Source organism: Saccopteryx bilineata, chromosome 1, assembly GCF_036850765.1.
Source record: "Saccopteryx bilineata isolate mSacBil1 chromosome 1, mSacBil1_pri_phased_curated, whole genome shotgun sequence".
Lineage (NCBI taxonomy): Eukaryota > Metazoa > Chordata > Mammalia > Chiroptera > Emballonuridae > Saccopteryx > Saccopteryx bilineata.
Window position 1 is genome coordinate 16,827,242 of NC_089490.1, and position 27,301 is coordinate 16,854,542.

A 27,301-nucleotide genomic window follows, 5' to 3' on the forward strand; every position below is an offset into this window, starting at 1 on the left:
CAGCTGGCTAAGGAAGGGCGCAGCGTGAGGAAGAGAATGGTGTGAAGACAGGAAACCGCACGGAGCATCCAAAGACAGAGGCCGGACCGCGTGGCCTCTTCTCAGGAGCTCGCAGTGAGCTTCCTTTGCCTCTAACGGACGTCCAGCCCAGACACGAGCTGGCCTAACACAGAGCTGCTACCCGGGGCCCACCGTCGGCAACTGGCCCGTTGGCTTCGGTCTGGTGGGGCCATTTGATGTTTCCTGAACATCCTCACCTTGTCCCCTTATCAAGAAAGACCGTCCCAGCTAGAACAACTGGCCCTTCCACACACAGCTGGGACGACCACCGTGGGAAGCAGGTGCACCGTTTCCTCAGGGTGAACATACAGGGACTGTATGACCTGTAGGCTTTCACTCCTAGACACTCCCCAAGAGAAATAAGAGCAGGTGTCCGTACAGAGACTTCCATGGGAACGTGCTTAGAAACTGGAGCACAGCCGATAATTGGAAGCAACCCAGATATCCGCCCGCCAACAGGTGAATGGATGAACTGCTGGCACACCCATTCTGCAGTCTCCTACTCGGCCATACAGGGAACCCACCGGTGCACACCGCAGCGCGGCTGAGCCTCAGAACAACGACGCTCGAGTGAGAGAAGTCAGACGACAGGAGAGTGCGCGTGGACGGTTCCATTTACACATAAAACTCAAGTGAACGCACACTGATCTCTGACAGGGAGCAAACCAGGGGCTGTCTGGCGGAGGAGGGGCAGGGGAGGTGTGAACGATTGCGAAGGGGCCGGAGGAAACTTGGAGGGGTGACAGCTGTGTTCATTCCCTCCGTGTGGTGACGGTCTCCCAGGTGTCAAATGTTCCAGATTGTACACTTTCAATGCGTGCATCTTCATGTCACCCCAGTGAAGCTGCAGAGGCCTCCCCCATAGCCCCCAGTTCTCATTTCGCCTCTGCAAGGACTTCCATGAGCCCTCACGACGCCCCCAGCGAAGATGTATGGCTCCTCCTGCATTTTGGTTGCATCTGAATTGAACAACGTCAGCCCTCAGCACTGATAATACATGTCTGTCTCCTCGCTCCGCAGCAGGCTTCTCAAAAGCAGAGCCGGGCTCTCGGGCACCCCAACCAGTGCCGACTGGGGGAGGGAGTGGATGAACACGTGACCCAGTCTGACCGGCGAATGCAGGCACGTGGCGGGGAAGGAGGGACCGTCAGGTGGGGGCCGTGTTGGGAGGGTCTAGAACTCCGTGGGCGGCAGCGGGGAACCACGGGGGTGGGGGGGGTTGTGGGCCGCTACAGGAGCGGAGGTGAGTAGGTCAGTGAGGAGGCTCCTGCTCTCTCCAGAACAGGGCGAAATGAGGATGGAACTAGAGAGACGACAGTTGGAATGGAAGCAGAGCCAGTCATCGGAGAGGGAAGCAGAGCCAGTCATCGGAGAGGTAGTGTGGAGGTGAAATTCGGAAAGTCAGCAATCAAGTCGGTGAGCTCAATCGTGGTGGTGGTGGTGGGGGTGTTGAAAGGTGTAGCAGTGTCCAGCCTGGAAAATCTACTCGGAAATTTCTTCTTCTGTCATGACAATTTGGGAAAAGAGCTATTTTCCTGGCCAAGTGCTTATCAGTAGCTGCCGGAGTCTCTGAAGAAAGGCCCAAAGGTCTGTGCATTCGCTGTTGCTCCAGATGAAGGCCGTGACTTAAATCACTTCGCGTTACCATGTGCCGGGCACTGGTCTAAGCAGCTGACATGAATTAACCTGTCTAATCCTTATACCAAACCTGGAATGTCCGGTATTATCATTTCCACTTCACAGATGAGGAAACCGAGGCACAAGACCCAAAATAACTTGCCCAGGGCGTCCCAACGAGTAAGTGACGGAGCTGGGATTTGAACCCCGGCTGAGTGATTCCAGTCCATGCTCTGAGGAACTCAGCAAGGCAGCACTAGATGTCTTTTTCAAAGCCAGAGTCTGTCACATAAACCTCGAAAATTCAAAACTGTGTATCGAGAAAAGTACCTCCCTGTTTCTCTGCCTTGTCATTTAAACAGCTGTGGCTATGTGAGTGGTAAGGATAAGGTGTGTAGAAGAGCGACTGCCAGGCAAACACCAGCATCTGTACGTGTGCGAACACACGCATCGTTACAGGTCAGGCATTCTGACAGGAATTAGTAGGTTCATTTAACGCACTTTTTTCTGGGCTTTCTTGAACATTCTAGACCAGCAGGTGCACTGTTAACTAGAAGGAGCTGGAGAATTAGCTCTGGATGCCAAGTGAGGAGACCAGGGGTCCAGTCTTAGGATGCAAGTTCCCAGTTATAAGTAGCTTCCTTGTCCACGGGCAATAAACAAACAAACAAGCAAACAAATAAATAAATGGAACTAAGATGTCACTTTGTCATGTTAAAGAACACAATTCAACAAAGAATAAAAGATAGCAAAAGTGTAAAACGATAATTCACTAACCGAAATGGAAAACAATGAGCAAGCTATGAGATCCTCTCCATTTAGAAAGCCAAGAAGCCACTCACAGTTATGGTAACTCCATGACTGACTCTCAGGCATTGAATAGAATCTTGAGAAAGCGGTCCTGGTTTAGATATGGAAAGATGGCACATGACAAGATTCTAGTGTTAGGACATGCGGTCCTACCTCAGAGACACACGGCTCTGGTTCCAGACCTCCACAGTGAAGCGAAGTGAGCCAACATAAATTTTTGGTTTCCCTGTGCATATAAAAGCTATGTTTATACCATAATCTAAGTGTGCAATAACATCATGTCTAAAAAATTTACATACCTTAATTTAAAAAATGCTTTATTGCTAAAAAAAAAAATGCTCACCATCATCTGAGCCTTCAGTGAGTTGTAATCTTTTCGCTGGTGCAGGGTCTTAACTTCAATTTGTCAAACACTCAATATCTTCAAAGCACACTAAAGCAAAGCGCAATAAAACAAGGTCTGCCTGCGTAGCATAAATCCAAAGATGTGCCTAATATTGAATGGGTAACGATTTCACCAGCCGTTATCCAGGGTTGTATAGATACTGGCTTATGAACCTCCTCTATATTCGATAAAAAATTGTCTACTCATTGGAAACACGGAAAATTTTGCCCCTCCCCCTGTGTTAGGTCTGGCTCTCTGGGAACCGACTCCGGGCTGGAGATGTGTGTGCAGGGCTCTTGGGACATCACCTGGGCGGGAGGGGAGGGGGCACGAGATCCCACATGGGACGGGGGCTGAGGGGCCAGGCAGCTGTCCGCTCATCGCAGTGGACACTCCTGGCAGCGGCGGGAGGAGAGCCCAGGACCTGCGGGGAGACCTGGGCAGCACGTCCATATGCCCCCCTCCTCCCTCCCTTCCAGAGAGAGAGAGAGAGAGAGAGAGAGAGAGAGAGAGAGAGAAAGGGAAAGAGATGAGATGCCTCAAGTCGTAGTTGCATCACTTTAGTTGTTCAGTGATTGCTTTCTCATATGTGCCTTGACCGAGGGGCTCCAGCTGAGTCAGTGACCCCTTGCTCAAGCCAGCGACCTTTGGGCTCAAGCCAGCGACCACGGGGTCATGTCTATGCTCCCACACTCAAGCCAGGGACCCAGTACTGAAGCTGATGAGCCTGCACTCAAGCAGGATGAGCCCGCGCACAAGCCAGTGACCTTGGGGTTTGAACCTGGGTCCTCAGTGTTCCAGGTCAAAGCTCTATCCACTGCTCCACCGCTGCCTTACTTCCTCCACTTGTTCCCTGGTGTCCTCTCATCCTCTTTCTCTGCCTCCTTTGATTTGAAAACAAACCATGAACACATTTTCCCTTGCTTTTGCTTTATGTTCTCCTCGGAGGATCTTAACAGGTTCAGCCAGAGTATGTGTGACATCTGCATGTCCCTGGAATGAGGAGAGTTTTCTGGAGCACCTGACGTGGCGGGAGTCCTGAGGGAGATGTGCCTCCTGTGTGGCTGGGGAAGAAGAGGGGGGTTCCCGCCTGAGGGACTCCCAGCCTGACTGGAGTAACAGGGCAGATTTTTGAAAAGACCCTCAAACAGAAAGACAACTGAAACCTAAAAGCGCCGGAGCGTGATTGCTATTCTTCTCAGAGCCGTAAACTCCCTAAGAATTTCAGGAGAGTAGTGTACTTCACCTTAGGGGGAGAACAATGTCTTTTGTAGCTTGAGCACGTGGAAGAAAATTAGTCAACTCCATCCCTTCTCTCTTCCAGCATCTGGCTTTGACTGCAGAAAGGAAGCATAATCTTTGAGCACTCAGCTCTTGACTGACACGCGACCCTCTGAGATGAACGTAGTAAGTACTTTGGAGTAATGCTCAAGAAATGAAAACGTTCTTTGCCTAACACCCGTTCCTTAGAAGCTGTTGGTTTAGCAGCTTGCTCTAACCTGTCCCGTTCTCCCCAGAAGGAGCCAGGGAGGGAGGGAGGGAGGGAGGGAGAGAGAAGGAGGAGGAAGGGAGGGAGGGGCCCACAGTCTCTTCCATTCTCAGGGCTCCTCTAAAATCACCTTCCTTGGGGATGTGGCAGGGTGACAGTAGCTTCTTCACAAAGTTTGAACTGAACAGGCGCCCTTGGGGAGCAGCCGTATTCTTGTCGGCCTCACCCGTGTGCTGGGCGGGCAGCACCCTGCCTTGCTTCTCGTCCTCGCTCGGGCTGTAGCCAGGTCCTGAGACCCCCGCCTCTGCATTTCTGGGCAAAGCCCTCATTTGACCCGGTGTGGGTCTTCGATGCTTGAGCTTCTAACGTCCTGGTTCCCTCACGGCTTCTTCAAGATGGTGTTGCAGATGTGGGGGTTCTTCTGCAGCCTCCCGCCGGAGCAGATCCATGGGTATTTCTGTCCCTGGAACCCCAGCCCCCTCAGACATGTGGCCAGGGATTGCAAGCTGTGTCTGAGGAGATAGGGACACCCATCTGTCATTTGTGGTCCCCTGTGTAGTCCTTCTTGATTATGCAAACCCTTCCTCTTCTGTCGTCCCCCCAGAGGACATGGAGTGTCCATCACGATAAGGAATGAGAGGTTGCCAGACAATAGCAAAGACCTCTCTCGTCCCCCTCCCCCCCCGGAGCCAAGAACCAACTGCCTGGCATTTAGCTGGGCCACGTCAGAAGCTTTGTCTTTAATGTGTCATCTCCTCTCCTGGGAAAAGTAGTCACTTTCAGTTTTTTTCCATGTTTGTGGAATTTATTTTTTTCTTTTTTGAGAATAGACTTGCTCTCTCTGCCTGGTCTGCTTTCTCCGGAAGCCCAGACGGGTCCTCGGCTGCCTCCAGCCGGCTGTGCTGTGCTCTAAGTGGGTCCCAGGGGCCACATTCCCCTCAGGTCCCAGCCCTGGCTGTGGAGCCCTGGGCTGTGGGACAGGTGGCCCAGGGGATGAGCAAGGGGTCCTGCCCTTGTCTCTCGTGCCCACCTGCCCACTGAGCCCTTTCGGGGGAAGTTCCCCTGGGAGGAAGGTCGTGCTCACGTGACTCACCCTGAGAGCCACACCAGGGGTGGCAGATGGTCACTTGGTCACTGGGGATGGGCCATCCCTTCACCCCATCCCAGAGGGAACCCCTCTCAGGGCCAGTCTGGGATGTTTTTCCATTCTCTCCCGCCCATCCTGGAGGAGGGCACGGGTTGGAAGGGGCCAGGGTGTCGATGGTCCTTTGTCCTGACATCCCTTTCACAGCTGGAGCCAGAGGCAAGATGGGGCCAGCCTTCTGTACCACGTGTCCCTCTGGACGTGAGTGAGCAAGTCCCCTCTTTTGGGGAAAAGGCTGCCCCCTCTCACAGCCGTCTGGATTAGAGCTGTCTTCACCCCCAGCATCTTTGTGGGAAATCCCAACTCGACTGAGAGCGCTCAGACACCTGCCACATCCCGCGGTGAGACGAGAAGGATCTCGGGCCACTCCTCACTCCTGTCTGTCTAGGGGAGTGTGTGCATGAGTCTCTACGTCAATTTATGTATTAATTTGTCACTTGGCGCATATTATTTAGCACCGCCATAAAAAACAAATAAGCCAATCCTATGAGAAATTGATTTCCCTTCCACATCTGTTCAGGGAAGCATAAATCTCAAGTTTTGTTATTTTAAAAGCCTCCAATGCAAATATAATCTAAAATTGCTAGGCTTTGAAGTTGGACTCTTCTGTCAAAAGATGTTTATAGACCTGCTCCCTGGAGCTTGACCACACATCTTCTGCCTCCAGGCCCCAATCCCATTGATTACCTCTTGAAGTCCTTTCCAACTGATCGCGACACAGGAGGATGCTGCCAGTGCCTTCCGCGCAGGGCTCCCCGCTAACCCTCAGGCCTGAGGCGACAGGAACCCTGCCTCCTCGCGTGCTGGTTCCCAAGGCACCGTCTCCATACACCGTGTAAGTCAGCGAGAGATCGCCGCGTTCAAGGTGACGTGGGTTAGGGGCGCAGAGGAGAGAGAGTTGGCTTTTCCTTGGAGGAAGTAGAATTTAGGCTGAGCCATGAAGGATGGGTGGCGTTTGACGGAAGGAAAGAGGGAAGAAGAGCATTCTAGGAGGGAGGCGCGGACGGAGCAGAGGCCAGACAGGGACCACGGCAGCCCCAGGCCCAGGTTAAACCACAACAGCGCATTCGGGCCGGCTGCACGCGGCAGGTGATGGGAAGAGCTGGGAGGAAAGCCTGACACCCTGGCGGCGCTGGGGGACGGGGTCAAGAGCGATGTGCGGTCCCTTGAATCTACACCTTTCGTGGATAGCAAAGCTTGCGCGCACGTGTCATCTCACCTGACTTTCACAACACACAGGTGAGCAGGCCACGCAGAGACGCTTACACAGGTGAGGAAACCAGGACTCGGGAAGGTGAGCCGGTCTGCCTTAGGGGACAAAGGAGCATAGCGGGAGCACCAGGAGCAGAGCCCAGGGCTTCCGGGCCGACCAGGGCCTTTCCCCTAACTCAGGTGGGAACAGGCAGCCTGTAGGAGAATTTGCTCCTTATTGGACCGTAGGTTTGTGGAGGTTTTTTGGTTTCTTTCATTTGTTTGGTTTTTACTTCTTTTACAAGTGAGAGGAGGGGAGATAGAGAGACAGACTCCTGTATGCACCTGGACCAGGGTCTACCCTGCAACCCCATCTGGGGCCGTGCTCACAACTGAGTTATTTTTCGTGCCTGAGGTGGAGGCTCCTCGGAGCCATCCTCAGTGCCTGGTCTGATGCGCTTGAACCAAGTGAGCCATGGCTGTGGGAGGGGAAAAGAGAGAGAGAGAGAAGGGGGAGGGGGAGGGGTGAAGAAGCAGGTGATCGCTTTAACTGTGTGCCCTGACCAGGAATTGAACCCGGGACATCCACACGCTGGGCCGAGGTTCTACCACGGAGCCAACCAGCTGGGGCCAGGAGGTTTTGTTTCTTGGTTTGTTTTAGATTTAATCCACTGAGCTATCTTGTGTAAAGAGGCCACCCCTGGATGCCCTGGTGGGTCGGTGAGTTCCTGATAGGGAGATTTGGGGAGCAGTCTCTTTCCAGCGGTCAGGGCTGTGGGTCTCGGACATAACATTGAGGTGGCCTTGGCAGAGCTGGCAGAGCTGGTGACGACCTGCTGTTGGCAGCAGCCTTGGGGGCTCAGGGGCCAGCGCCGTGCCAGGGCTCAGGGTGATCAGCACAAAGCCGCAGGTCAGCGTGCGGGCCTTGTCTCCTGGTGGTCCACTGCGCAGGGGGCTGGACGGCGTGGCCAGGAGGAAGACCGTGCCGACGGCAGTGCTATCTTCTCAGGCCTTCCTTTCACACCCGCACCGGCATGACCGCTGTGGTCCCTGGTGGCTGCACTTGCCTTGAACCTGGCCTGCTGGCTGGCCTAGGTCTGCTTTTGCACCAGCATGATCTTGAGACCCTCACTTTGGAGGGGCGTTCCCAGAGAAAAAGCCAGTGATCTCAACCTCCTTGATGCGCAGAGAAAAGAGACCGACTACCGGGGATTTAATCATCTGCGTCCTGGCCCCGGGCAGCCAGGCGTGATAGTGAGCACCGCTCCTTGTCCTCAGTTTGCCGCCATGAGTGGCAGGGTCTCAGCCCTGGTGTGGAGCACCACTGAGCGCTCAGCCCTGTGATGCTGCCGCAGCCTCGCCGGCCTCTCCTTCCAGGACGCCTGGGACTCCAGCCCCTGCTCCCGGGACGCCTGGCACCCCGGCCCCTGCTCCCGGGACGCCTGGCACCCCGGCCCCTGCTCCCGGGACGCCTGGCACCCCGGCCCCTGCTCCCGGGACGCCTGGCACCCCGGCCCCTGCTCCCGGGACGCCTGGCACCGCGGCCCCTGCTCCCGGGACGCCTGGGACCCAGGCCCCTGCTCCCGGGACGCCTGGCACCCCGGCCCCTGCTCCCGGGACGCCTGGCACCCCGGCCCCTGCTCCCGGGACGCCTGGCACCCCGGCCCCTGCTCCCGGGACGCCTGGCACCGCGGCCCCTGCTCCCGGGACGCCTGGCACCGTGGCCCCTGCTCCCGGATGCCTGGCACTCCGGCCCCTGCTCCCGGGACGCCTGGCACTCCGGCCCCTGCTCCCGGGACGCCTGGCACCGTGGCCCCTGCTCCCGGATGCCTGGCACTCCGGCCCCTGCTCCTGGGACGCCTGGGACCCAGGCCCCTGCTCCCGGGACGCCTGGCACCCCGGCCCCTGCTCCCGGGATGCCTGGCACCGTGGCCCCTGCTCCCGGATGCCTGGCACTCCGGCCCCTGCTCCTGGGACGCCTGGCACTCCGGCCCCTGCTCCCGGGATGCCTGGCACTCCGGCCCCTGCTCCTGGGACGCCTGGCATTCCAGCCCCTGCTCCCGGGATGGGACGCCTGGCACTCCAGCTCCTCCCACAGCATCCGAGTCATCAGCTTTTGTCTTGGGGAAATGTTTGTTCATTTTCTTGTGGCAAAGCCGCCATGCTGGGAATGAATCCCGGGGACCCACCCCCTGCGAGCCCCCCCTCCTGGAGAGCACCTGGGTGGCAGGGTGCTGGCCTTCTGAGCCCATTAGGTGCTGAGTAGTTTCATCAGCTTTGTTTGCCATCCTGTTTGGCAAATGAGCCAGAAACCGGAGCATGGCTGAGTGCATTAGGCACGAGGGCTATCAGAACAGGGCAGGAAGTGACTCTTGAGCCGGCCTTGTGAGGCCAAAGAATGAAATCGGTCGGGTCCTCGGAAAATGTCACCTGCCGGGCAGAGTTGCAGGCCCACTCGAGGCCAGGTCTAGAGGTCAGAACACAGCAGAGGGCGGCTCCTAGCTTCCCCTAAGGCCGTCCTCGAATTCTGGGGGTGTTACCATGTCACCAGTCAGACAGGACTGGGAGAAATGACCGGGGGTGGAGTGGAAACCTCTGGGCTGTGACCCTGGGGACGTGAGGGGGCATCTGCAGGCTCAGTCCTGGATGGCAGCAGTCACTTCAGTCCTGCTCCCGGGTGTGACACTGCAGTCCTTGGCGGCCAGAGGTGACCACGGAGCCCACGCTCAGACAAACAAGGCATGACAGCGTGGGTTACAGGGAGGAGGCGGCCCGGACGCTTCCCAATTTTCTGTTTTGAGTTTGTCTCCTGTTAGCTAGGAATTGAGTGAGTTATCACAGTCCCGTGCTGTGGAAGTGAAGGAGGTGATTTTGTCCAGCCTCAGTGTGTCAGTGACTGGAGGCCCAGGAGGCTCCCAGACCAGGGTCGGGCTGTTGCCGGGGGTCCTGCCTGTCCTGCATGCTGATTCTGGTGGCTCCCTGTCCCAGGGGACTCTGAGGGGGCTTGGCAGTGACCTTGAGGCAACCCTGGAGGTGGTCCAGGCTCCTGAAAGCCATAGTAGCTTCCCCACCCGTCCTCTCCGGGGAGAAGGCTGGACTCCGCAGAGCGTTGCCCCCACCCCCCCACCCCCGCTGGCCTGCGAGGCCGTGCCCGGCTGGGGTGCGCGGAGGACAGCCGCGGAGTTTCTAAGAAGGAGGCTGCTTGCCGGGGGGGCAGGTTAGCACGTCAGACAGCTCCTCTCAGTGTTGACTCGGGTTGACGGTCTGGGTTCCCATGTGGGTCCCAGCGGGTGTCTCAGGCACCGAGGAGGGCTGCGAGTTCCCGGTGAGATGGCCAGTGTGGTGCTTCCTCTCCTCTGAGGTTTCTAAAGTGTGAGGTGTGGCACGTTCTTTCCCCGCAGAGCTTCAATTCTGTGCGGGGACAACGTGGGCTCTGTGAGAGCCACTCCCTTCCCGGCCCCCGCCTTCTCTCCAGAGACAGAGGTTGCCAGGTGGGAGCAGCCCGAGTGAAGCAGAGAGAGGAGCCGGACGGATAAGAATGAACAGTCTGGGCCCTGGCCAGGAGCTCAGGTGGTGAGAGCGTCAGCCCAGTAATGTGCTCCAAAGTTGTGGGTTTGATCCCCGGTCAGGGCTCATACAGGAATCAACCAATGAATGCATAAATAAGCGGAACAGCAGATCAAATCATTGTTTCACTCTCCTGCTCCTTACAGATCAATCAATCAGTCAATAGAATGAACGGTCTGTCCTCAGGCCCAGGGGCTACAGCCACACAGACCCAGAGTCCCCTTCCCAAAGCTGCCATCCACCCACAGAGGTGAGGGGGCTAGGGAAGAGGGTGGGCCCGGAAAAGGGGTCCCATTCACCTAAAGGCAGCAACAAAGAGGAGGCCTTCGGAAGCCCTCTGCTCAGATAGACTAGCCCTGTTCTCAGACAGGCACAGGGCGCAGGCCAGTTGTGTTTGTCAGGGAAAGCTAACTGCAGTGACAAGCAGCTCCCAAATCTCAGCGACCCCACACGCTACAACCCAACACAGGTTAGCAGGAAACTGCTGTGTGTGTGCAGTCCTTCGGGAGCCCAGGCTCCCTCTGTCTTGTGGTTCCATGGTCCCCCGGGACCTAGGAGGTGTCTGCCGGGTCGTTCAGTGGCACCCGGCTCTGGGTAGGGCTCGGTAAGTGGTAGCTATTGCTTTTGTTTATGGCTGTTGTTGGTTTAGGAAACGATATTCTGTCTTCAAATTTCTTCCTTTGGGCCCTGGCCAGTTGGCTCTGCGGTAGAGCGTTGGCCCAGCGTGTGGAAGTCCCAGGTTCAATTCCCGGCCAGGATACACAGGAGAAGTGCCCATCTGCTTCTCTACCTTTCCCCCTCACCTTTATCTCTGTTGCTCTCTTTCTCTCCCACGGCCAAGGCTCTACTGGAGCAAAGTTGGCCCCGGTGCTGAGGATGGCTCCATGGCCTCTGCCTCAGGCACTAGAATGATTCCAGTTGCAACAGAGCAATGCCCCAGATGGGCAGAGCATCGCCCCCTGGTGGGCATGCCAGGTGGATCTCAGTCTTGAGCATGTGGAAGTCTGTCTGCCTCCCCACTTCTAACTTCAGAAAAAAAATTTTTTTTTCTCTTAGGGAGCTTCCTACCTCTGTGCTAAGAGCTTTGTCTTGTCCAATTGTAACAAAATATCATAGACTCGGTAGCTTACAAAAAAACAAACATATATCTCTTATAGTTTCAGGGGTGAGAAGTCCAAGATCATAGCATGAGTAGACTTGGTGTCTGGTGAGAACCCACTTCCTGTTCATCCATGGCCGTTTCCCCTCTGTCCTGACGTGGTGGAAGGGGCGAGGGAGACTCCAGGGTCACCCCTATGGGGACACCAATCCCATTCACAAGGGCTCAGCTCTCGGGACCTAATTACCTCCGCAAAGCCCCACCGGCTATTCCCATTGCATTGGGGGTTAGGGTTTAACATGAATGGGGGCCACACTCAGCCCATAGCAGGGCCTGAGCTGGGGGGCACTGTTAGCAGTGTGGGGAGAGGACAGGCCTGGACTCCCCAGGGCATAATCTGTTCTCTCTCCCAAAAATCCAGGGTGGCACAGGCCGCGAGGAGAGGCGGCCTCAGAACTGACTCAGAGCTTTGGACCCCCAGGTGTTAGAAGGAGAGGTTGAGTAATCTGCCACCCAAATGTCTCTGGGCACAGGGGACCGGCCCCCATCCCTGGATACTCCATATGCCCGCCATCTTCAGCTGGGATCTTCCAGAACGAGACCCTGAGACGAGGGTTTAAGACAAGTAATGTATTTTTGTTTGGGAGGGGTCCCCTGGAAGCGCCGGTCCCCGACTGTTGGAAGGGAGACAAGCCAGAGAAGGAATGCACAGTGGGTGCATTCCTGAGCAGGTTCCTGCTGCCGCCGCTGACTGGGGCTCCTCCCACCGGGACGACTGGGAGACTGGTCCCCTCCTGAGTTGTCTGCTCAGCTGGTGAGTGAGGAACTGGGTCTTTCTCCACCCACTCCCATCTGTTCACGCTTGACAGCCGCTCTAGAGCTGCCCTGCACTGGCTGAACACAAAACCCCTCTCACTCAGAGAGACCCCTACAGAGAAGAAGTGCTCTCTAAGTGCTGAGGGCAGGACTTCTAAGCATCTGCTCCTCAGGATTGCAATTGTGATCTGTATGGAGCCAGCCATCACCTGTTTGCTGTCTCCCTCCTGCATTAGAGTGGACCCTCGCTGAGGATGGACTTTGTGATAGTGGCCACTTTACCACAGGTGTGGGGATGGGCATGACGGTGGGGGGGGGGAGTCCAGTGTCTGGCACATGGCAGGTGTTCAGTGGATACTTACTGAATAAATGTAATTTGGAGGTTGATGAGTTCATGGTAGGGGCTCAGTCCTGTCTGAATACTTTCTCTAGCCCCTTATCTTCCTCAGTTCTCTCCTCCTCTCCCCAGCCGCCACCCTGGTACAGCAGAGCCTGCAAGATGTTTTTCAATAGCCAGTTTATCATCTATCTATCTATCTATCTATCTATCCACCCACCCACCCATCCATCTATCTAGATATGTATACACTTGACCCTTAAAACAACACAGATTTAAACTGCGCAGGCCCACTTACACATGGGTTTTTTTTTTCCATGAACACACAGTTGGCCCTCCCAGTTCCTGAGTTTCCCATTTGAGGATTCAACTAACAGCAGATGGAAAATGCTAAGAAGGCACTGACTTTATGTCCCCTGATGCCCATGAGGAGTGGGGTGGGAAAGGAGAAATTACCTCCCCCATCCCAAATAACTGTAATGTCACTGTTGGGAAGGGCGATGGTACTCGGTCACTCAGCGCCCAGCCCTTGACCTGCCAGGAGGCATGTCTGGAACATTCCAAAGGGAAAGAGGTTGTGTTGGAGTAGCTTTTCCTCAGGGAGAGAACAGAACTCGTTACAGCCCAGAAGGAGGTTGGCTCTGTCTTAGAGGAGGAGAGAGGGGGGGAGAGGAGGCGGAGAGGGAGAGGAGAGGAGGGGAGGAGAGGAGGGGAGGAGAGGGAAGGACTGGGGGAGAGGTGGAGAAAGGACAGAGATGGGAGACAGCTAGAGGGATCCCGCCCTCCGGCCAGCTGAGCAGCCACTACCTGGGAGTCATCCATCCCTCCTCTTCCTAGAAGTCAGTCTATCAGTCACCTTCTGTGTGTCATTCAGGATTAGTTTGCTCCACCCTTTGTTACAGAAAACCCCAGACTACAACGGCAGTAATCAAGGGCTCTGTCCTGCAAAACGAGGCTGGAGTTGCAGTCCAGGGACGGAGCCTGGCTGCCTGCCTGGTCATCCGGGTCGGGCTCCTCTAGCCTCCACCAGTCTCCCGGTAGAAGGCTCCCGCCCGATGGTGCATGGTGGCTGCCCCAGCTCCAGCCCCAGTGGTGACATCCGCAGTCCTGCCGGCAGGGAGGAAAGGAAATTGCCGCCTCCCCTAAGGACACACCTGGAAGATGCAGCTGTCAGCCCCACCCACTGGTCAGACCTTAGACACAGGGGCAGTCTTGCCTTCCAAGGAGGCTGGGAAAAGTGCATATTATTCCAAGCGGTAACTGGCAAGGTTAAGTGTTAGGGCTTTTATTACTCTGGAAGAAGGCAAATACAGTTGACCCTTGAACAATGCGGGGTTAGGGGCGCTGACCCCCTATCAGTTGAAAATCCGTGTGTAAATAACCTTTGACCCCCCCACTACAGTCGTCCTTTGATATTTGTGTGCCTTGGATTTGCTCCAAGACCCCCACAGATACCCAAAACCCTGGACGCCAAAGTCTCTTATATAAATAGAGTGAACAGAGGCACCACGTCCCCACCCTCTGATCCACTCTGTGTTTGGGGTGGGGGTGGACACAAAGGCAAGTAAAAAACTGGGAAACCAAGATGCAGGCGTCACAGGGAACTGCCACGGCACAGTTTTCACCCGGGCACAGAGGTTCTAAGGACCTGGAAATTCAGAGCAGGGCCGCGGGGCCGCAGGCGTGGGGGAAACCTCTGGACCCTCCCACCTGGAGGGCTCCATCCATCCATTCATCGGCCCCCCTGTCTCCCCAACCCTGGCTGCCCCGGGGCTGCCTCCGGGACCGAGGTCGGGAATAGGGAGAGGGCTTGGGAAGGACGTAACCCCACTGAGTGGATCTGGCTTCCTAGTCACTCGCAGCTCTTGGGGTTACAGTTTTCGGGAGAGGTCTGACGGGCGGGGTGACCTTGGACGAGTCCCATGCGCTCCTCCAGCCTCCGTTTCCTTTGGGGTGCCCCAAATAGGTGCGGGATGGTTTGGCTTTCCTTAGCCGGGGACACCTAGGAGGAGGTTGGGGTGCGCGGGTGGCGGTGGGGGCACGGGGCCCGGGACGGCCGAGCGGCGCGGCGGGGCTGCGGGCGCCGCGGCTGCGGGCCAGATGGAGCGGAAGGCCGGGACCCCGCAGGCCCCTCCCGCGGGCGGGGCGGCCCCGCGCCGGCTCCTCCCCCGCGCCCGCCGCCCGCCCGGGATCAGTCGCCGCGCGCGGTTCCGCAGGTGGCAGCGATGGCCCAGTCCTGAGCGCCCCGCCATGGCCGGCGCCCCCGGGCCGCTCCGCCTGGCGCTGCTGCTGCTCGGGGCGGTGGGCAGCGCCGGCCCCCGCCCCCAGGTGAGGCCGCGGGGCCGGGGAGGGGCGGCGGGACTTGGGAGAAACTCCGCGGCCGCGGGCGGAGGGCACGAAGCCGCCCGGGGAGTCGGGACTGCGGAGTTGGCGCCCCGGGCGGGGTGGCGGGGGTGGCCTGGCCGGCGCGCGACCCTCGCATCCCCGGCGCGGCGACGGCTTCCTGGCCCCCCGGCCCCCTCTGCGCGGCTCCGGCTGCCCCGCGGCCGCCGGCTCCGACTTCTGCGCCGCGTCCCCCAGACACTTTCCAACTCCTTCTCGGAAAGCAGGGCCAGCCGCCTGCCCCAGCCCGGCTCGCCCTCCCGGCTCCTCCTGTCCCACTGCGCCCCGACCCCCGACCCGGACCCCTGCCCCGCCCGCAGTGCCGGCCCCCAACCAGCCCGCCGGCTGGCCAGAGACCCCGAGAAGGTTCCGGGAGCGCGGGAGGGCCAGGGTGTGGGCACCCAGCTCCGGTACCCCCTCCCAGCCCCCCAGCGGCGCCTTTGACTCATAGCCCCAGGGACCCTGCGGTGGCAGCTTGTTGTCCTTCCTGGTGACCTCCCAGATGGAACTTGTCACCCCCCCCACAGCAAACAGGCTGGAGGCTCCTGCTCTGCTGGAAGAAGCCTGCGCCCCCTCCCACGCTAGCTTGAGCCCCCTCTAGTACCCTGTTGACAGCACGCACTAGAGCACTCGCTGAGACACACGGACACCTTGGCCCCAGGCCACTGGAGAACGAGCCTCAGGGAGGACCTCTGAAGCCCCTCCCCTGGGCCTTCACTGTCCTCCCGGCCTCTCCGGTCCCCCAGGCCCTGGGGCTGGGGGCTGTGGCCAGCCGGCTTTTAGCAGGGGAGCTGTCCCAAGGTGCTGAGGTGCTTGTACAGAAAGGAGGCACAGGCTTGGGCGGCTTTGCCTGCCTCCGGGGGAACTGTCCCTTTTCATCCCCTCCCACGCTTACTCCCAGACCCGAGGACCCCAGAGCTGTGGGGAGTGGACCTGTGCGGCCTTGACAGCTGTCCCAGCACAGGGGGGAGGCAGGACGAGGGGCCATTGCCCTGGTGGTGCCCTACTTCACCCCTTAATAACCCAAATGGGAACAGATGTGCCTCCCAGCTAAGATGCCGGCCCATTTTCAGCCCCCCAATTCCTTTCCAGATTCCTTCCTTCTCCCTGTCCCCCAGCCCAGCTGCTGCCTCTGGCCACAGCGCCCCTTCCCCCCACAGCACCTTGCCCCAACCCCTCCGCCGGGCCCTGGCTTCCCTGGCGCCCCGTGGGATCTTTCAGGAGCCAGGACTGCAGACCCATTTCCTGAGCCTCTCTCACTTCTCCCTCCCCTCCCGGCTGGAATGAGGGGTCCCATCCTGCTCCAGGCCAAGTTCACAGGCCGGTTTGGATAGGGACGAGGAGAGGTTCTGGAAGCTGCCTGTCTTCTCCCCAAAGCTCCTTCCTTGACCCCGAGGAGATACGCCCCTTGAACCGCCCTTTCTTCTGACTCCTCACTCCTCAGGGCTGGGCCAAGGGCAATGCCAAGTATCCTGGTGGCAAAACCAGGCTGCGGGGCTGAGAGGGGCCGGAGGAGCCAGGGTGCGAGCAGAGAGGGTGGAGGCGGGCTCTTGCTGGGGGGCCCGGAGCATCCCTGGCTGCCATGGAGATCTGAGGGACAGGGACTTTGAGATTAGACTGCAGTGACTGATACAACCTCATGCCCGCATGTAAGACCCTAAGATATGGTAATAATTTTGCAGTCTATCTTCTGTTCATGAGGTTGGCAAGACTATAGTTACTTCCTCCATGCCACTGATGGGGGAACAAAGACTCAGATAAGAAGGGTTCAGGATCAGAGAGGAGTAGGGACGCAGGCCTGGGCTCGTGCCTAATGCCTGTCCACCCAGGTAGGACCGAGGGAAGGTCACAGAGCGGACTCTCCGCGTCAGGTCCGGCCAGGCTGGGAGCATCTTCCCTGCAGACAGGGGGGGGCCGGACTGAGCTCTGAAGAAGGGAACCTAGGTCTCTCCATTGCTGCGGGAAGGACCACCCCCAGCCCTATTCCTGTCCCCAGGAAGCTGTTCTACTGGGGACAGGCAGGCCTTTGCCACCCCAAATTAGAACCAGACAAACCGGGGTTCACAGATTGAGTGAGCTATTAGCTGGTGATCTTGGGTAGGACACCTGACTGTCCCAAACCCCAGTTTCCTCCTCTGTAAGTTGGGGTCACAAGCTCCACTGCACAGGGTTATGGAGAGGACCGAGACGCTGGCACCCTGAGATAGCGGCTCCGGTCACTTGGCAGAACTGACCCGTTTGTCCTCTGGGATCTGGAAGCCTTCTCCGGGGTGGCAGAATGGGGCTGGCCGAGGGGCTGGGGGTGGGGGCGGCCCTGCACTCCAGTGCCCGGCAGAGGGGCCCAGGCCACACAGCGGTCAGCGTGGACAGTGTTCTGAGCTGGGCTCACTCCTGGACACGGACCCAGGTGGACGCCTGGCAGGAGCAACCAGGAAATCACATCCTGCCCTCTAATGCCGTAACTGCCACCTGCCTCTGAGCAGATTCGTGTGTGTGTGTGTGTGTGTGTGTGTGTGTGTGTGTTAGAGAGATACAGAGATATAGAAACACAGAAATAGAAACAGGTAGAAACAGAAAGGGACAGACGGGGGAAGGGGGTGGTGAGGGCTGTATTTGTTTCTCTGTGTATTTGTATGACTGTGTGGCAGTCTGCTTGTGTGTGAGTCACTGTGTGTGAAACATCTCTGCGTGTAATTGTGCCTGACAGCGTAGATATGTCTGTGACCCATGTGTGATATTGCGACTCTGGGGAGGTGTGTGTGACATCTTCGTGTGTGACTGGGTGTCTGCCAGCGTGAGCCCGGGTGTGTGTGAGGGACGGAGTGCTTGTCACAGAATGTGTGGCTGTTCTCCGTCTGTGTGTAGGCAGCAGTGTGAGGTGAGTATACGTCAGTGAAGGTGTGCGTGTTAGGGGGCAGTGTCTCAGCATGGGGGTGTTCCTGACTCTGTGTGTGTGTGTGTGTGTGTGTATGTGTGTGTGTGAGAGACCGGGTCGTGTCTCAGTGAGTCAGCCTGTGCTCGACGGCGTGGCTGATGCTGTGTGTGACAGTGTACGCGTGTGAGGTTGTGCGTGTGAGAACGTGTGTGCAGTTTTCCTTTCCCAGCCCTTTCGCTCACGTGTCCAAAGCCCTTAAGACATAAAAAAAGGGGGACTGTCTAAGAATCAGGGGTCAGACAGCTGCACCCTTCAGGTCTGAGGGGCCAGAGCGGAAGGAGCCTGGGTCCTGGGAGGAGCCTCTGGGGGGGGCGGTTGTGTTCCGAGTTCTCTTTCTTGTCCTGGGGGGGCCTCTGGGGAGGGCAGTTGTGTTCTGAACCCTCTTTCTTGTCCTGGGGGGGCCTCTCCCGTTTCCTCCCCTCCGTGACCCAGAGAGGCGAGGTCTGTCTCCTTCCCTCCCATTAGAACGGTCCCCGGAAAGGAGAGAATTTGATGCACTTATTCACAATGAGGAATAGAACCAGGAGGAATTCTTCAGGTTAGCTGCCAGTGTTTGGAGAGCGGGCCTTCCCAGGGCGTGGGGCGCCCAGCACCCCAGGAGCGCCCGCTCCGCCTACAGCCTCCCTCTCTGCCCCTCGTCCTCCACACGCTCACTGCCCACTGCTGCGGGGCTCGCCCACTCACAGAGACTTTCGCCTGCTCTAGTATGACATGCTATTTTATGGGTGAGGGAACCGAGGCCCCCCCAAATTAAATGTGTCCCTTCAGTCCCAGCTGAGATTTATACCAGAGGTGGAGAGGGCAGAGGTCTGATACCTGAGCCTCCTGCTCAGTGCTCACACACCACTCAGTGCTCAGTGCTCACACACCACTCAGTGCTCACACACCACTCAGTGCTCAGTGCTCAGTGCTCACACACCACTCAGTGCTCAGTGCTCAGTGCTCACACACCACTCAGTGCTCAGTGCTCAGTGCTCACACACCACTCAGTGCTCAGTGCTCAGTGCTCAGTGCTCACACACCACTCAGTGCTCAGTGCTCACACACCACTCAGTGCTCAGTGCTCACACACCACTCAGTGCTCAGTGCTCACACACCACTCAGTGCTCAGTGCTCAATGCTCACACACCACTCAGTGCTCAGTGCTCAATGCTCACACACCACTCAGTGCTCAGTGCTCACACACCACTCAGTGCTCAGTGCTCACACACCAATCAGTGCTCACACACCACTCAGTGCTCAGTGCTCACACACCACTCAGTGCTCAGTGCTCACACACCAATCAGTGCTCACACACCACTCAGTGCTCAATGCTCACACACCACTCAGTGCTCAGTGCTCAGTGCTCACACACCACTCAGTGCTCAGTGCTCACACACCACTCCCTCCTGCCGTCCTCCTTCTTATCTCTTGCTTCCTTCCCAAACTCCTGAGCCTGAGAGGTACCCCTCCTGTCGTCACCTCCATCCCCATGAAGCCTGGCAAGTCCCAAGTTAAAAAAGAAACTGCCAGCCTGCCCTCACCCGGGCCCTGCAGGGCCCCTCACCGCTGCCCTGTACTGTTCTCTGGGCCAGCTCTGCTGCCCCGTGAGGGGGCCAAGCCACCTGCCACCGTGTCCTCTCCGCCACCCAGCGCCCCCAGAGCCACCTGAACAGGCTTGGAGCAGGGACTCTTACCACAGGAGGAAAAAAGGGGACCCCCGTGGAGCCGGTGGACAGGGCCCTGCCCTCCTCACTGCTCCTGGCCCTTGGCCATAGGGTCCCGAGCACCCCACTTGGCTATGGTGGCCGCTGGAAGTTGTCGCAAATTAAGCAGATAACTGGTTCTTGGTGTGAAAATATGTTTGTTTCCTCCTTTGGGGAGTTTGTTGATCCTAAAAGTGATGGAGGGTGGGGCCCAGACCCCCCAGGAAGTCAGGCTGTTTGCTCCACTCTTCACTCGAATAAACCACGGAGTGCGTGAGACCGGCTGCCCCCTGCTGCGCGATTTCCTGGGCCAGGGGCCGTCCTCAGCATTAACGCACCTACTCCTCGCAGCAAGCCTGGCTGGCCGGGACGGTGATTATTCCCGTTTTGCACATGTGTAAACTGAGGCTAGAGGTTGAAACTCTTGCACAAGGTCGCAGATTTAATTTAGGGGGGATTGAATTCTTGATTCAGTGTCAGTCCCAGGTCTGAGGAGCCCAAAGCCAGAGCCGTTCACCCTCCAGTGTGGACTGAGTCCAGCTGAGCACCTGTGCCCAGCTGCCCTGGGTGGCCGCCAGCCCTGTCCTAGACTAGAGCCTCACCTCTGTCCCCAGTCCTGCCTGTGTTTCTCTCCATGGCCCAGAAAAGCCTCCTGATCATCTTGGCCCAAGGCTTTCCTCTGCTTCCCGGAGCATCAACACCTCTGCCTTTGTCCCCTTTGACCCTGTTCTTCTGCTGGAACGCCCACCCTCCGCACTTCCTGCCCAGTCTGTCCCCCACGGCCCCTCGGTGCCGCCCCAGCTCACAGTCCCCGGGGTTCTGAGTCTGTGCCGAGCCGGCCCCAGCCGCTCCCCCTCCCTGAGCACTTCTCCCCACTGCCTCCTCTGTTCCGTCCTGCAGAGCAGTGGCCCCACCCCGCCCACAGTGAAGGACACAGCCTCACCTGGTGATTCTCTCAGGCTAGAGCTCTGTCTCATCTCTGTGTTCCCCATTTCCGCCCCCCCCCCCCCACACACACTGCCTCCCAGAGCCTAGCACAGCATGACTTCCAAACCACCAGGCAGGGGAGGCCTAAGGCCCAGGTCAGTTGTGCTGGGGGAGGGGCAGGCAGAGGGGAGACCAGCAGTACTTGGAGACCCTAAGCTGGTGCAGGAAGATGACGGCCCCTGTCCTTATTTGCCTGTGTGTGTGTGTCCTCATAGCAATTTGTTTCTTTTAATATATAATATGTTTAATTGTAATTGACATATGATATAATACTAGTTTCAGGTGTACAACATAGTGATTCAACATTTGTATGTCTTATGACATGCTCACCGTGATAGTCTAGGGACTGTCTGTCACTGCACATGGTTGTTACGATGTTATTGATGATGTTCCTTGTGCTGTACGTTACATCCCTGTGACTTAGTCCTCTTATAACTGGAGCCCCAGTTTGCAAAGGGACATGGCCACGTCCTTGGGGAGCCACAGTCTGAGGGGGACACGGCCCTGTCCTCGGGAGCCCTGGTCTGAGGGGGACACGGCTCTGTCCTCGGGGAACCCCTATCTGAAGACAGGGCAGGTGACAGCTGTCTTGAAGCTCGCAGAGGTGTTGGATGCCAGGCCGGCCTTCACGGTGCTGACCTTAGCCTTAACTCCACCCCCGTCCTGAGACCTCTGGTTTCCACAGGCTCCCTTGTCCCTGCTCCGTGGCCCAGGCATACCTTCTGCCCCAGTTCCCAGCAGTGACCTTGCTTCCTGCCTGCTTTCCTTGGAGAAAGAGCGAGCGATCAGGGGAATCTCCCCAGCTTCCCCGCCCCCCCCCCCAGCGGCTGCTGTGTTCAGGGCTGGGGGAGAAGGAAAGGGATTGGGGGGGGTGATCCCAGGCCAGCCCCGGGGAAGACTATAGCTACTGTCATGCCACTGCCTTTGCTGTCGTTGAGTTTGATTCCTTGCTCATTTCATTTATTTATTTAACAAATTACACTTGAACTTTGCCCTCAGGAGAGCTCCATCCTTCCGGTGGCCCATGTGGCCTCCGCACACTTATTCCAAGAATGTGGCCAGGGCTCAGGAAGCTCAGATAACCTGTGTCTTTTCTGGGCGGTGCCTCAGAAACCAGGACTCATCTTATAAACGGGGGCAGGAGTTCTCAGAAGCCAGACCCGGCCAGTGCTCAGGGCGCCAAGGTCAAGGACGCAGCTTCCTAAAGCAGAATGTTTTTATGTCAGCACGTGTGTGTTTCTGTGATTTCAAGAAATGAAATTTTGTTTTAAGTTATGTATAGGTCCTAGATTTTATACAAGGGGCTTCTTGGTCATTTTGAATTTGCACCTTCTACGTGAGGAGCATTTAAAATCTTAAGCCTCTTCAGGAAAAAAAAAAAAAATACAAGAAGAGACACAGTGCCGAGATGTATCTAAAGGAAGTACACGAAAGTGTTGGGAGGGGCCGTTCTCAGGTTGGGGGGTTTGTTTGGGCCTCCGTACTAAAAAGTCAGTTGTGTTACCTTATTTGAAAATTGAGGGTCATGTTCCCCTTTACAGAAGAAGGACCCCTCCTATTACAGGCTGGGTCTCCATGTTCTGGAACTTTCCTGACCGTTCACCACTTCAGGACTCTGTCTCCAGCTGACCGAAGCTGAGCTGAATATCTGATCTGTGCTGTGTTACATGGGGACCCTAGGGGTCATCTCCCCCCACCCCCATTGCTTTGTGCAGAAGCTACCCAATTACCAGGCTCTGTGGCTTTGAACCCCACCACACGCGGCGCCACGTCCAGGCACAATGAGTGATCTGCGGACTCCAGGGCCTACCTTTGCTCTGCTCCGGGTGCTGTGTGACCTTGACTGAGTCTTGCGCCCACTCTGGGCCTGCAGTTCCCCTTCTGGAACGGTGGAAAGTGTGGGAATGTTGTGAGCAGGCTGACTGGGCACTGAGGGAGGAGCCTGTGGCCATCACGAAGCCCGGGGTTCCCAGGAACTTTCTCCCGAGTGAGGTCAGAGGAGACAGACACACACAACGCTCCCCGCCCTCCCTCCCTCTCACCTCCCGCAGCGTCAGGTCCAGGCACGTTTGCTGGGCACTGACTGCTGCACACCAGCCCGTGCACCTGGACCCGGGCAGGGTAAAGATGCAGAACCGCACCAAAGCGCACCGGTTCCCTCCCCTTCTCAGAGACGCCCACGCCTGGTGGCTTCCGGGGCTCTAAGGGACATCAAGAAACCAACTGTGCTGGGGGCGGGCATTAGAAGAGAGGTTGGCTGGAACCCAAGGGCCCTCATCTCTACCCCCCCCCCCCCAGGGTGCCACTGTGTCCCTCTCGGAGACGGTGCAGAAATGGCGAGAATATCGGCGGCAGTGCCAGCGCTTCCTGACCGAGGCTCCGCCCCCAGCCACAGGTGAGCGCCAGCTCTCTGCCTGGAGGCTGCGAAGGCCCCCGCACCTTGGTTGGGCATCTTCTGCCTCTCTAGGATGCCATGTCTGTCCTGGGGTGCTATCTTGTTGCTGTCTATTCCCCCTTGCCCCTGGCTTGGGCCCCTCAGGAGCAAAGGACCTGACCTTTCTATTCTGTTCTCAGCTTTTCTCAGCCTATGTCCAACCAACATATAGATAGAAATAGATTTTTTGGAGGTTGGGGTTGGGGTGGGGGTAGGGTTTTTAAAGAGCACAGAATAGGAGACAGATAGGCCTGGGCTCAAATCCTGGTCCTGCAATCCCAAACAGTGAGTTTAGGAAGGTTCTAACAGCCATGTGAGCTGCCGTTTTCCCGTGTTTAGTGCAAGATTGTTTATTGAGCACATACTATGCTCGAGTTATCTATGCAACATACACAGTCTGTCCCCACAAAGCCCTGTGGAACCAGGATTACCCTCATTTTACAGATGAGGGAACAGAGACGTTAAGTAACTTGCTCAAAGTCCCACGGCTGGTACGTGGCCCAGTCTGCTCGCCTGGCACCTGCTGGGTGGGTAAAGTGATTGGCATACAGGAAGCGCTCAGCAGAGGTTACAGTAGCGCAGGTCCCTGCCCCGCCAGCACTGTGGTGGGGAAGCGCCTCCAGGCGGGGACCCAGGACTGTCGCCGCCCCCTCCTCTGCACCCAGGCCTGTTCTGCAACCGGACCTTTGATGACTATGCCTGCTGGCCAGACGGGCCGCCCGGCTCCTTCGTGAACGTCAGCTGCCCCTGGTACCTGCCCTGGGCCAACAGCGGTGAGTCCCCTCACCATCGCGCGGAAGACCCTTCCCATGTTCAGGAGGCTGGGGGTGGCGGTGGAGCTGGGGTGGGGTGCACACAGCTTCCTTTCCACTGGGACACAGCCTTCGGCACCCCAGAAGGTCTTCAGGCCTCCGTATGGGTGGTTTTGCCTGTCTTTCCTTGGTGGGGGGCAGTGAGGGGGTATCGGGTGGAGCCTGAGGCTGAGGCGTGTGCTGGCAGGAGGGGTGGGAGAAGTGTGGGGTCTGGCTCCAGAGAGCAATGGGAGCCACTCATCCCGGGGTCAGGAGAGGAGCCGGGGGGGGGGGGGAGTGGGTCCCGGGGTGTCGGGCGGGGCACCCCCGGGGTGTCAGGCGGGGCACCCCCGAGCTGCCATTGCCCTGCTGTGTGCGAGTGTCTGTGCGTGCGGTGGATATTTGCAGGTGCCCCTGCCTGGTAGGGGCAGCGAGCCACCTCCTGACTCTCCGGGGCTTCACTGGTCAGATGAGCCCAATGGGAGTGGTGGCCAGGGCGTTGGTGGGGCTGTCTCTCAGGCCCCCCCAGCTCACTCTGCCTGCAAGGGACACCCGGCTCTGGGAAAGGTGTGACCTGGCGAGTGAGAGTCACTGGGGCACAGAGACCTGCGAAGGCTGCTGGGGGAGCTCTGACCGTGGGCGGGATCATCAGTGCGCTCCCCGCCTCCGCCCCGTCTGTCGTCTGTCTCAGGCATCAGGGAAGCTAGCAGGAGCCTCAGGGAGCTCAGGATCAATAAGGGGGGAGAAGACACTCCCTTCTAATAATCATTAGAATAATAGCGGGTATTTATTGAGTGCTTACTACGTGACCAGTATTACCTAAAAGCAGGCTGTTCAGTTATCCTTTACAACTGCCCCATGGTTATGCTTCTTGTACAGATGAGGAGACCGAGGCCCCAGGAAGTTTAGGCCACTTGCTTCACATGATGTGGTAAGTGGCAAAGCCAGGGTTTGAACCCAGCCTGTGATCTTAACCACTATGCCTTGAAGGGACCTGAGACCAAGTAAAAACCAGCCCAGAAGCAAGTGTGAGAATGAGGTTGTACTATGGGAAGCCAGTGGTCTTCCTGGAGGAGGTGGCCCTTCAGTGGAGCATCGGGGCCTGGCAGGAGTTTCACCTCAGAACTCGGGTCTGAGGTCATATGAAGCCCTGGCAGGAGTCCTAATGAGGCTCTCTCCTTCTCCACCCTTCCAGGACACCCACCTGCCCCTCAGGTGCGCAGGCAGAGCCTGGAGCAGGAGGCAGGGAGGCCCCTGGCTAAGGCACAGAGTGGCCCTTCGCACGGCACTTCTGTGGCCTGTTGGAGGCCCTCACATACCTGTAACACATTTAAGCCTCACAGCAACCCTCTGAGCCCAGTCCTCTAATTATGTTCCCATTTTATAGTGGGGGAAACTGAGTCACAGAGATGCTAAATGACTTTTCCAAGCTCGCATGGCTTGTAAATAGCAGACCTAGGACTCAGTCAGGAGCGAGGCTTAGAGTCAGCGTGTTACATTGCTACACCAGGCTCCCGTGAGTGTGCACACGTGTGTGTGTGTGTGTGTGTGTGCGCGCGCACGCATGTGTGTTCCCGGGCATGGAGATGGGCGAGTGGCCTGGGCCTCCACTGGTGGCGGGCCCAGCTTGCAGGGGGGCGATGAGCTGCCTGCCCTGCTTCCAGGGACAGGAAAGCTGTCTTACTGTCCAGCGGTCCCGCTCGCCGAGGTTCTGAGGGGGATTCTCAGGCCCCTCTGTGCCCTGGCTGGCTCACCTGGGACATGGGAGAGATCGTAGGTTGGGGAAGATTGTAGGTTCATGAAAAACGGTTCCTGTTAATTTTTTTTCACCCCCATACTTCCCTCCCCCTCCCCCGAGATGCCTGCACTTGGCCGGCCTCCCAGAGGTTCAGCCGGCCGCTTGTCCAGACCGGGCTGCGCCTCTAGACCCCCCGGAGCCGGACTCCGGACAGGGCCCATCACTCAGCACTGCGCCTCCCCCAGCTCCGCCTGCCACTCTGGGCTCCATCCATCACCTCTAATTTTATTTGAGCAGGAAATAGGTCCTGGTGGTGCCCGTTTATGAGCGAACAGTTTTATTGCTTTCTACACGAAGATAACGGCCCGGTGCAGGCCCCTGCCAGCCTCCGCCCGCCACCCCGACCCCCCCCCCCCCCGCCTCCCTGACTCACCAAGCTAATTCATGTCCTTTTTTACACTCAGAATCACCGACCGGGTCGCCCCCTCCCCGCTTCCTGGGCTAGGGATCCGCAGACACACCCACCCCGGGCTCATGGCAGCCAAACCGCTCTCTCTAGCCTGGCCTGGCCTGGCCTGGCCGTGACCCTGGGCAGAGGCTGGCACCCTCACCCCCACCCACCCAGGGCGTGTGGGAGCGGGAAGGGGGCCGCTCTGGGGCTTTCCCGAGCTGATCAAGGGAGTGGTCTGTGAGTACGGGTCGGGGGTGGTCAGAAGGAAGGGGTGTGTCTTAGGCAGGCCCTGGGAATTCGGAGAGCGTGTAACGATGGGGTTGCTTACAGAGGCTGGGCAGGGCTAAGGGACCAATAAGGTATCTAAGACACCGCGGACGACAAGTGTGGGATGCTGAGCATCCCCAGGTCTGAGGAGGGCAGGAAGGGGGCTCTGCGGCTGCGAGGACAGCAGGACGTCACAGCGGGCATGGGAGCCAGGGAGCAACCCCAGCCCCTCCCTCTCCTTCCACCCCCTCTGCCTCCTGCCAGTGCCCCCCATCGGGCAAACCCAGCAGCGGTCAGAGAGCCCAGGTGATGACGTCCACAGGGGTCCGCCTGCCGGGGTGCAGAGGAGGGGAGAGGACTGCGTGACTAGAGAAAGAATTCGATTCAAATCAATTACCAGACATCCAGGCTAGGCCTGTGTCGGGAGCTGGGAATGCCGGTGAGAGCATAGGGGTGTGTGAGTGTGTGTGTTGGGCAGAAGGGGTGACCCCCTCACCCTGGGGCTGGAGCTCAGGGGCCCAGGAAGGTGCTGAAGGAGCTCAGAGCCACCTCTTTGGCCTGGGGTGTGGCTTCCAGAGAGAGGTGACACGGGGCCAGGCCTGAAAGAACAGGCAGGCGGCGGAGGAGGCGGAAGGAAGGCCGTCCAGGGTGAGGGGACATCCAGGCACCACCTTGGGGGTGGGAGTCAGACCTCGGGGCTACACAGTGTCCCGGGGCAGCCAGCTCGGGAACTCTGACCCCTCTGGTTCAGAATTTGGGGACCCTGGATCTTGCAGAGAGACAGGAGCAGATCAGTCAAGGGAGGAAGGTTTGTTCAAAGGGGACGCTTGCTGTCAGCAAGATTGTCTCTGCCGACCAGAAGGCTGCCCCGAGGGTCCCCAGCGGCCTCCGTGCAGCCACAAGCAGCTGATCTGCTTGTCACAAATCATTGTGCTCTCATTAGCTGCACCCCCTCCCGAACTCTACCTGTTTGTTAGCTGAGTTCTAATTATATGAGAGTCATAAAATGCTTTTAAAATAGCCTATCACTCACAATTCTAGGAAACTGTGACAGCTGCCTCCCTCCCTCGAGTGACGTGGAACGTGGGAGCTCTCGGGGCAGGCCAGGGTTGCCAA

At 57.9% G+C, this 27,301-nt stretch overlaps 1 protein-coding gene and 1 long non-coding RNA gene across 2 annotated transcripts in view; both read left to right on the forward strand.

Moving 5' to 3' along the window:
• The first annotated feature begins 1,360 nt into the window (after nucleotides 1–1,360).
• LOC136319798 (uncharacterized) lies at nucleotides 1,361–6,325 on the forward strand. The gene is made up of 3 exons (XR_010728222.1): nucleotides 1,361–1,476; nucleotides 4,197–4,279; nucleotides 6,173–6,325. It is a non-coding gene; the product is annotated as an uncharacterized lncRNA (long non-coding RNA).
• Nucleotides 6,326–14,715: 8,390 nt separating this feature from the next.
• Nucleotides 14,716–27,301, forward strand: part of GLP1R (glucagon like peptide 1 receptor) — a 40,514-nt gene continuing 27,928 nt past the window's right edge. The window contains exons 1-3 of the mRNA XM_066240631.1: nucleotides 14,716–14,843; nucleotides 22,803–22,899; nucleotides 23,604–23,711. Of these exons, the coding sequence (XP_066096728.1) occupies nucleotides 14,766–14,843; nucleotides 22,803–22,899; nucleotides 23,604–23,711 (283 nt within the window). The 5' untranslated portion in view covers nucleotides 14,716–14,765. The remainder of the gene's footprint in view (nucleotides 14,844–22,802; nucleotides 22,900–23,603; nucleotides 23,712–27,301) is intronic.